Source organism: Centruroides vittatus, unplaced genomic scaffold (assembly GCF_030686945.1).
Source record: "Centruroides vittatus isolate TY-2023 unplaced genomic scaffold, ASM3068694v2 scaffold_1209, whole genome shotgun sequence".
Classification (NCBI taxonomy): Eukaryota; Metazoa; Arthropoda; class Arachnida; order Scorpiones; family Buthidae; genus Centruroides; species Centruroides vittatus.
In genome coordinates this window covers 776,942-788,329 of record NW_027122673.1, presented here as the reverse complement: position 1 = coordinate 788,329, position 11,388 = coordinate 776,942, and the positions used below count along the sequence as shown (strand labels likewise).

At 34.6% G+C, this 11,388-nt stretch overlaps 1 protein-coding gene across 1 annotated transcript; it reads right to left on the bottom strand.

Moving 5' to 3' along the window:
- Positions 1-3,900: 3,900 nt before the first annotated feature.
- Positions 3,901-11,288, bottom strand: LOC136986819 (Parkinson disease protein 7 homolog). The gene is made up of 5 exons (XM_067284434.1): positions 11,105-11,288; positions 6,705-6,866; positions 6,554-6,623; positions 5,746-5,832; positions 3,901-4,121 (listed from the first exon to the last, which is right to left on the bottom strand). Exons 1-5 carry the CDS (start codon positions 11,273-11,275, stop codon positions 3,961-3,963), a joined length of 651 nt encoding a protein of 216 aa, XP_067140535.1. The 5' UTR covers positions 11,276-11,288; the 3' UTR covers positions 3,901-3,960.
- Between the last annotated feature and the right edge of the window lie 100 nt (positions 11,289-11,388).

Genomic DNA, 11,388 nt, shown 5'->3' with positions numbered 1-11,388 from the left:
TATGAGGACCACCTGGTCTGTGCAGCAAAAGAGTAGACATGAGTCAGCCTGAGCTGGAAGGGTCTGTCAGATGAAAGGGAATGGAAAGAGACGAGTTATGCCCAATCTTTTCATATCTGGTCTCTGTTTTCGTCTATGTGACTCCGTTCTTGAGATTAGGGACAGACAGAAACAGATGGACAATAGCGGGAATCTACAGGTATGCAATTTGAGAATTGCAACCCAAAAGCTTGTAAAAGAGTAATAAGATTACTTAAAGATAGTTTAAAAACATTTTAAAAGTGTAAAAATAGAACAGCTGAGAGACCAATAACTCCCATATGTCTTCTTTCATTCTACATAGACTCTTCCAGCTCACGCTGACTCACGGCTACTCTTGCTGGATGCCGCGTGTGACGATGTCAATGCAATAGTCCAACCCCTGTCAGACTTGACAAACATCATGCAATGTGCAATCATAAAACATTACCTAATGTACTGTACCATGGTATTTGCATAATAAATCTTTGAAAGTGGAACTTTTATAGACAACCTGTATTTTTTTAAACTCTCGTTAACCTTTGAACCACAATCATCATGGATAAGAGAGGGTTGGGACCAACATATCTGAACAGACTATCCATGAACAGTCCTTGAGATTTCTAGTTGATTAGAAATACATTCACTTTGTCAGAATATTGATTACTTTTATGTCAATTTCATAATGATCCTACTTTTTATAATGAGTGTGTGAAATTGACATAAAAGTGAAAGGGTTTGAAGATTTAATCCTTCCATTTGAGAAAAAGTTAAATAGTATATTGTACATAACAGTGGCGTGCGGTGACATTTGATGATAGGTAAGCTGTGCCGGCCCTGGATAGAATCATTGGAAGCGTTATACGATATTTTGGTGTGAGCATCCACCAGCTAAACCGCGTGAGGTTGGTGCTCTGTAAAGCACATGTGCGAATGCATATAATCTGGCCACTTTACACTGTTCAAATATTTTCGCCGTGGAAGCTATCCCGTATTTGACAATACGGTGCTTCCATTGGAAATATGCACATACAAATTTATATTTGAGTATACAATAGCAATCTTATCATTGTTTTTCACATGTAGTGTAGAAATTTGTAATAAGATACACAATGAAGTTATAATGAGATATTAATTTTAATTAATTCAAAGTATGTTAAAACATGAAAATAATCGCACGATTATGTATTTATATTTTAAAAAATACGAGGAAAGCAGCATTTCCACAGCTTCCGTGGACGGCACGCCACTGGTATATAACTTATACTTATTTTGAACTCATTCAATTCTTTCTCAGTAGACTAAGGATTTTTAAAAGAGCAACTGTTTTTTAAATCATCTTTTAACGATTATGTGAACGGACCTGTAAAAACATACACTATTCTGACAACAAATACAGCTCTAGTGTTTATTATACAATGAACTGAGAATCTCAAATGTGACAATTGCATTATACCCCACCTCGTAACAACTGTGCAGCTGTTATGAGGCAGATTGCAGGATCGAGGACAATGCGATCAAGAATTTCAACAAGAGCTCAAAACTCCTTTGCAGCATAGTTTGATAAACTATATGTAGACTATATCGTATTGTATAGAACAAACATTGCTTTGTTAGAGTAGCATGCACTTTTCATTCAGTATCATTCATAATTCATGATATATTTTCTTTCCTTCAGGCCAATGTAATAACAGCATACCTAATAGATTTCTCATACTTAAAACATATGTAGTTTTTACGAATTGTTTTAACTACAACAGATAACTGGATGGTTGAAGCAGTAGAGGCATCAGTTGCCACTCTGAGATCCAGGTGCTTCAGAATGGCTGATAACATCTTTACCATCTTGACTATCTAGCTGTCTAATTTTAATTAAGCTGTTTTAGTGAAGCTGCACTAGGGACTTAGCCAATGAAAAATTTCCGAGGTTTTGCTCTGGGAACCTGGGGTTGAATCTGTCATTTTTGAGTACGTCAGACCCTGTCACTTACCCAGCAACCCTCGTTGTGAGTCTGGCCAGATCCATAATTGGAAAAGATCCTCAGAAAAGTAGCAGATAGTGAGACTGACCGACATATTCAGATCAATTTGGCTATGAAGATTTTCACACTGACTCGAACTCAAACCCTCATAATGGCAGCTGATGCTTTTATCACTGCAAGTTTCTGAACTAGTCTGGATTTGAACCAGATCTGCCAGAGAATCGGATCGACGCTCGGCTTTGGTCCAATCGAATTTCTACTCTATCAAATCAAATGTATTTAATCTATATAAGAATTATTAAAATTAACCGGAATTTTGTATTCGACACAAATAAAACAACATCGACTTCATTCTGGCAGTAAATATTTACCTTTTACTAACATTTTCAATTCGTACTTCTTCCTCAAGTTCAAAAAAGAATATAAAATATGCACAGGTGTTCCGATTATTTAAATATACGTACAGATGTTTGGTATTACAAAAAATATATACTTTCATTAAAACCAGACGAGCTGCTAAATTATCAGGCTGTAATATGGCTAGTTAATGAGACTATGCGAAAAATTCTACAGGACGACAAATTAGATATTAAATTCGTTATATTATTCAATAGAATGTTCTATTTTATTCAATTTAATATTTTTTGTAACAAAATGGTGCAGCAGATGGATAAATAAGGAAGTGTATTTTAGTACTGTTATTGCAATTCAGTCAAATAAAGAGAACAATAGAAAGGAAGTAGACGTTAAAACGTAAACGTATAAAAGCTGAAATTGTAGTTAACATTTCCATAATACGAATTTACCATCAGAAATGAAACTCGTAGCAATTCTCTTCTTGGTCTTAATATTTGCAACATTAGGAAAAAATGATGATTCTAGTGATGTTACTGCAGTAAATAATGATGATGAAAGTGAAAAGAATGTTGAAGAAAGAAAAGGCACAGAAGTTGATGCAGATGATTCAGACGAAATACTTGACAGCGACTAATCTTTGTTTAATGCGGTTTCAAAATTTTAAGACTTGCCATTAAAAATTGATTTAAGAACTTGTAGTGTTCGTTGTTAAACTTTGTGTTAATGTGTCTTAGTGTTTCTAAAACATAAACACAGCGCAATCGTAAAGTTCCTCTGAAATGGGTGAAGAAGTGGGTAGAGCTTCCAGGAACAAATGATGTCACAGGTAGACTGCTCCTGAAAAGAGTTAAAGTTAGGACATCACCGCTCGGCTGAGCCATATGGGTGTGACCCACTGTGGAGGAACTTTACAACCGCACTATATTTTCCACTTGAAAAGTTACGCAACTCATCGGTGGGGTTTTTTGGTTCTTTTCTGCTAACGGGATGCCAGTTGCAACTTTAATCCGACATGCAACACTGTAGTTCACGTTGCTCCACTAAGACTATCAAGAGACTTAACTATTTAGCTCGCGCAACTGTGCCGGCTTCGAGTAGCCCGCTTGACTGTTTGTGGAGTACTTGATGTTATATAGTTTTAGGGAGGTGGGAACTCGCTCCACCCAGGCACTGAAGTACAAGTGATAGCAAGCACCAAAGCACATAGAATAAATAGGCAGTATACCGATACGTGTTCAAAACTGATCTTTGGAGGCAATAATCTCGCAAACTGTTGACAATTCCGGGGTGGTGCGAAACTCCGCATTCGGTGCTCAAATCTTATCGTATCGGTTGGCGTCCCATTAACAGAAAAGTACCAGTTTTTTTTTATCTTAATATTTGTTAATAAACTACACAAAATAGATGGAATGAAAATAAATTTATCAAATAACTTTCCATTACAAATTCTTGAATATTTATACTAAATATAGTATTTTAGTCAGTTAATGTACATTTTAAATTTATTTATATATTTTTTGCATTTTTTCTTTTATTATTATTATTATTATTTTTATTTTTTTGGATAATCAAATATTCAAACTAAATATTGAATTCTTATATTTTACACTCTAACCAGCATTGGAGTAATCAACGAATTAGCCTTTTCCTTTCCCATTAACTTTTCTACAATCGTCAATGCAAACTCAAATGCAGTTCCCGGTCCTCTGCTAGTGATCAGCTGTCCATCTACCACAACCCTGTCTTCACTGTATTTATATTTATCTGAAATAAAAGGAAAAATAAATAAATATACGTATAACAAAACAAACCGTCCTTTAATAGCGTGTAAAATTTTGCGGACACAAATGTTCCAATCCATTTAATAGTCTTTTGGTACAGTACATTAAAATGAAACCCGAATGCTAGTGTGAACAGAGGAGTAAACTAAACAATCTAGAGGAGATAGTCTATGACGGTGGCAGTTGTGATAAATTTAAGAGAAACTTTCTTAACCAGAAGCTAACTTAGTACAAGGACGACATCAAGAGAAAAGAGGATAATAGAGTATTATCGTTATTTACCTAGTGTCTGATTGACCAACATCTCGTAAGATATGACAATCTCTCTCCAATATTACGAAGTTACCAGAAACTAACTATATTTTATATTCCATACTCACAAAACACATTACAGCACTTATAAAACAGAAGAAACTGGTAATTAGCGTGTCTTATGACATCACTAGTAGCTACGTCCGTACGGCCGATTGGAAGAATTTCTTATTCACGTACTTTCAGAATTTCCTTCCTCCTCACACATTTGCAATGTCCGAGAAAAGACGGCATAGGAAAAATAAATGCATTAGAAAGTAAATTATTACTAAACGTAAAAGAAAATTGCAGCTGACCTAAGTGTGGAATGAAAACTTGTTATTAATAGAAATATTGAAGAAGTTTGAAAGAAACTGACAAACACTCAATGGCATCTTTTCGAATCAAATTGCAATAGACTCTCCCATATCTAAACTAATGTGGGCAGGAGTGATCTAGATCAGTGGTCGGCAACCTTTCTGACCTCACGGACCACTAAACTCACAATTTTGAATCCCACAGACCGCTATAGTGAATTTTTTTAAACGATACAAAGTCTGTGGTATAATAATGATCGTAAAAGTTTAATTTTACTATATTAATACGAAACTCGCATGTTTAATTATAACAAATTAATGCAAAAAGTTCATTGCTGCATGTTTGAAATAAGTTTATGGATTCTTAGCACTTTTTCACAAAGGACGACAATTGCACTCACAATATTGTTAATTGTGCTCTTCTACATACTTTAAGGCAACTTTAATAAAAACAATATATATATATATTTAAAACCGTACACATTGCAGTACGTAAAGGTAAGATTAGGAGAAGGTACAACATTTTCAAAAATGTTTGGTTGCCTCCAGATACGGAGGGTCAATGTGGGAGAGAGTATTGTATTTTAAGAGATACGATCGGAAATAACGACCAATTTGATTACCTACCGACAGAACCAAATACTCGGCTGACACTTTTATCAGTACATTGCCTCACAATAGTTATTAGATATTGCAGTATTTACAAGACTTCTTACAATGTGTTTTTTAAATACTGTCAACATATAAAGAATTCTGTTATAACCTGTATGAGGTGTTTGTGAAACTGGCCTCTAGACTGTAGCAAAGCAATACCAGACACACTTCAACCCGAAAAGTCTATTACTCACTCCACAAGAAATTACTTCAAAAGTCCGACCTTTAAGTCTGCTCTTTTTAAAGATAAATAGCAGACATTATCTACAAAATTTTACACATTGCTATTGTGTATTTTACATGTTCATAAACTGAACTGATTAAAATTCAATATTGTTCTATTACCTCCTTCTTTCATTTCTTCTTTTTTACTAGGATGTGAAGTTAACAACTTTCCGACAGTAATTCCGTGACTCTTCAAAGCTATGGGTGCTATAAAATAACAACATGTAAAAAGTATCTTCGAACTCCATTAAAACTCTGTACATTTTAAACGTACAAACACACTGCTGGGTTAAGGCAGTCGAAAATTTTATACTTACAGAAATATTTTCAACTTTCTTGAAGCTATCGTCGGCTATTTAACAATAAAACATTTACAAAATTTAGAAATACAAAAATATTTTTTTTACAACACCGATATCGACATTTACAATTTTAAAATATTCTGTTGTATGTGCAAATTCTAATATATATATATATATATGAGCCAAGTGCAGACGACAACCTGTAGCTCTCGATAAGAATGAAATTGTCTGATTTTCAGTGCTTTCTTTAGCTCGTCAGACACGAAAATCACGTGGCGTAAGGTCGCATGCAGTACGACGACCCGTGTTCTAAATAAGTACGTAGAATGTTCATTCGTAAAGTTTGCAGTGTTGTAAATTTTCAATAATCAGGGTGATTACATGTAAAATAAATGCTTTCGATACATTTTATCATCATTGGCTGGTTATTGATCAACCCTGTATTCTATTTTCCAATATGTAACGCCTCCTATTTTTAAATAAATGATGATAGTTTCGAGAAAGCTGGAAACATTTCTAAAAGAATAAAATTTGCCGTTGCCGTAACTCGGCAGTGCATTTGCTAAGTTTCTCGTGCTTATATATACATTTTCATTGATCTAATTACGAAAGTAATGTAATTTTACCTGCACAAATTGCAGCAATGTATCTGCCAGCATCTTGCTGTTCTTTCAATAAAGATCCTACTTGATTACTCTGTTTCAAAAGTATTTATGAAACTTACAAAAGTTTAATCAAAATATAGATTCTAAAATCATTAGATATTTAGATAAAAACCTCTGCCAATTTCTCGGAACCTTTTAGTCCACCCGGTAAAACAATGACGTCGTAAGGCGAATCTCTTAACGCATCATTTAAACTCTTGTCGGGCATAATCACTACATCTCGACTGCATTTCACTGCTTGAGAACCATCCAAACCGGCAACCGTTACTTTTATCTAAGATAAAATTGAAAGAATTTACACTTTAAATATATACATTATAAAGGTTTATTTAAGTATTTCTAAAATATTATGAAGGATCATTCATTATTTATATGTATAGTTTAAGTGGGAGGGAGATAACAAAAACTTCATTGTACACAACAGGAAGAGGGGACGAGGCATCATCTATGGGGGACTTTTTTGTGTTATTAGTTCTTGTAAGTCTACTTACTACTCATGTGAATATACTTATCGGTTTTCTAAAGTAATTTCTTCAATGTCAGGGGTCCTAAACTGTTTACATGTAATCAAGGCAAGGTGTTTGCCATCATTGTATACAATAGGGAGGAAGGAGGTCAGCAGCAGCTCAAAAACTACACACGTAAGTACTGGATGGCTCCTCAGAAGCTGTAGAAAAACATTATATAAAGTTTCTAAATAAAATAACAATGAAACAGAACAAATACTGTAATTTGAGAGAAGATTGAAAGAACGTGCAATCCGTCAGACGCAGTATGAATTTACAAGGAAACAGCATCTTAATTTACATAAAATGATTGAAATTAGAAATCTTTCACAGCAATATTTGGATCAGTGTGGTTCAAATATTCAGAAATATATATATATACAAGATATAAGCATGCATGCATACATACATATTGAAAAATAATAATACAAATATCTTATTATATAGTGCAATACATAGAGTATATGTAGAATTAATTGGCACTATATCCTGTAAAGTTGCCACTATTCTATGCCACAAATTTTTTTAATTAAAAAATTTCAGAGAAATTATTTTATAAATCGAATTTATGGCATTCGTTAGCAAATGCATTAAAAATATTTCCGAATTTTTATTTTAAAAAATTTGTATTTTCTTTTAATTTACGACGAAATAGAACAATAGGCAGCTCAAAGCTATTTCGACTAACGCCGAAGGTTTTCACGGTTTCTCGACGGCAACGTTAATAAAATAATTATTCTTCTCAAAAAATAACCACATTAAAACATATTTTTATACAGTATTTGCGTTAATACATTTTAAAACTTTTTATTTTTGCATCGGCAAGAGAAAAATCCTGTCATATTGTGAAGCATATAAATTAATCTTTTTTTTCATCCAAATGCATCACTCACAAGTTTATACAAGATTTCCGATATACAGCTGAGTGCTAATAATACAACATAGATAATTGTCAGAATAACAAGTTACTTTTAGGTCCATATCTGCATATTTACAAATACACAAATTATCTAAAAATAACTTCTACTAGAGTACTAAAAATCCAATTTATTAGAATTTTTTCCATTGTTACGATGACTATCCACAATCTGTCAATAAATATTTTTATGCGGTAATCACTTACCACACTTTACATAATTCTGTCATACAATTTTATTCCTTCTTTATATATACATTGTGTATGATATCCTTTTATCTGTCCATTTTACTATTATTATTTATACAATATCAAAAACTACATCAAAACACTAAAATACATGGTAAATTACACAAAATAAAATACATGGTAAATTTACAAGAATATTATGTACAGAAATTAAAAATCTATAATAAAACTAAATATAAATATCTGAAAAGGGTATTAAAAATATTCAACACCTTAAAAGGAGGGTAATTTAAAAAATACGACATCAAAAACTACAATTCAAAACAAGAATCAAAAGTTTATTTTATATAGAAATCAATTATATAGAATATAAACCAATATAGGGCTTTAAACATCGATGTAAACAATCGTTCTAATTTCAATCAGATAATTTATATATTTAAATTCTGAAAGAAATGAAAGGTTTCATTAAACAGTTGTTAGTATGCAAACCTTTGAATTTTAGATAAGAGAGAAAAATTATAATTTCTTTCCTGTTTCCACTATTAACTTATCCCTATATATACACTGAGTGGCCAAAAAATTAGACACACCCTCTAATAACGAGTTGGTCCACCTTTAGCTCTGAGCATGGTGACAAGGTGCATTGTCCTTCTGAAAGCGACCATCTCCGTCAGGGAACATTACAGCCAGAAACGAGTGTATGTGATCGGCAATGATGTTGAGGTAAGCTGTTCTATTCAGAGACGTGTCCACAAATATCAAGAGACCCAGGGTACTCTAGGAAAACATTCCCCACACCATAATTCTACCGCTACCAGCGAGAAGAGTTGTCATTTGGCAGGAGGGGTCCATGAATTTGTGCTGTTTGTACCATATTCTGGTCCTGCCATCTGCACGACAGAGCAGGAAACGAGATTCGTTGGACCAGGCTACTTTTTTTGGTCCTCGAGTGACCAATTTTGTTGTTCCTGGGCCCACAACAGGCACCTTTTCCTATTTTTCTGTGATACCAAAGGCACTCTTGATGGTCTCCCGATGCTAAAGCTCATCCTTTGCAAAGTGTGTTGAGTTGTGCATTGGGATATGCTTTGTAATGCACCTGCATTGAATTCACCTGTAATTTGTTGTGTTGTTGCACTTCTGTTGCTGTGGACTATGCATGCTAATTGCCTTTCACCTCTCTCATTCACCAGCCTTTTTCGACCAGAATTGTTTTTATCGTTTGAAGTTTTTTCCTCACCTGCCACTCTCTAAACACCCGAGATACTGTTGGGCAAGAAAATCCGAAAAGAGTCATCGTTTCAGAAATGCTGACACTAGCTCTTCTTGCACCGACGGATCATCCTTCGTTCAAAGTCACTTAAATTTTTCGTCTTACCCATTTTGACATTAACTTCCACGATAACTATGTCGTCCGAAGCCAAGCATACCTTACATAAGCAACTCTGCATTGTTACATCACTCTACATCACTGTCAGACTGATTTACTTTCAAATAAGGGGGTGTCCCTAATTTTTTGGCCACTCAGTGTATATATACATGATAGTTTGTGATAAGTTGTGGTAAGTTAAGATCAAGAATCAGAGTTAGAAGTTAATCAAATAGCATTAAATGATATTATAAACATGTGAATGCTTAAAATTCACAAAACAGAACACTTTCTTCACATTTCATCTCTTTTTACACTTCAAGAACTTAAAATATATGCTCTCCACCTCAAATTCGTGTCTTGCCCCTGTACATCATACTTTTCCTGACAAAACGGTCATACTGGTTATCTGTAAAACTCCATTCTGGAGAAAAAACTTGAATTGAAATCACGACTTACAGTCTAGACCGGAAATTCATATATATGTAATTGGGGGCTTTCCGTATCCAGCCTCGACTTTCGTCTATCTAATACCATTCTCGAGATCAAGGAAGGACAGACAAAAATAAGAATTTACGTCCTACAATTTTGGAGAAATGCAGCCCAAAAACATGATAATTAGATATTAAACTCGGTATTTGGGGATACTATAGATTACTACCTATGGAATTTCGGGACTTTGAGTATATTTCTGAACCGAGGGGACCAAAACGAGTTCAACGATACCCTACTTTTGGACTGGAAATGAAAAACAAGAAAGTTGTTATACTTTTTCCAGTGATCATGCGATGATCGGGAGTCACGTCGCTCTCTCTGCTAAGTCTATTGCATGTTTAACAGGCAGTCCGGCAAGTCGACCATATATACCTTCAACAGAGGCCGATGTCGATCCACGAGCACACAGATTGTCTGCAGTTGGAGTTAAGTCCTTTTCGCACACCCTTGTGCTCCTCAACCTCGGGGCCCCCGACCCCTCAGCCACCGACATGCTGGCTATCGCTTGCAGTCAGCTAGTACTACACGCCGCTATTGCGGCTTGTCCAATGAACCTAACCTATCCCTCCAAGAGACGACCATCACCGCTAGAAAAATCTGAAATGGCATGCAATGCACTGTGAAAGGCAAGAAATCGTAAATATTATAACTTTCTTATTTTTGGTCTCCAGTCCAAAAGTAGGGTATCGTCGAACTCGTCTCGATCCCCTCAGTTCGAATATAAACTCAAAGTCCCGAAATTCCATAGGTACATCTATAGTACAGCCCAGTGTTAACACTTTAATTAATTCAGACCTTTGACTCATATCTTTAGAAAATCAATAAGCATTTAAAGTCTATATGTGCAACGTGTTAAATGTTTCTCTTATCATTTATTTTTGGTCGTTTTTATCTCATTAAACCGATCTTCCCATTTATTACACGAGGGAGTTGTATCATGCTTCTTAATTTAAGAAAACGAAGGGCATGTTTGGTGCTACAAGCATTAGAGATGCAAGGAAGATAAGCTCCAACACACGTGGCAGGCTACTTACACCACCCCTCCGCATAACATCAACAGAAATAACAGCTTCCATCTCCTCGGCTCCGTCTGCCAAGATCAACAACGCACTTTTCGACATTTTACGAAATGAAGCGTAACACGTCCTACAACCTTGCTCGATCAACTTCAGGAGAATGTGACTGTTAACCTTCCGAAGCGCCATCTGTCAACGATGTTATATTACCATAGTTACATTTTTTTAATAATAATTTCCTTATAAATATATTGAATAATAAATAATTAATTAATATTATTATTATTATTCGGACGCGTAAT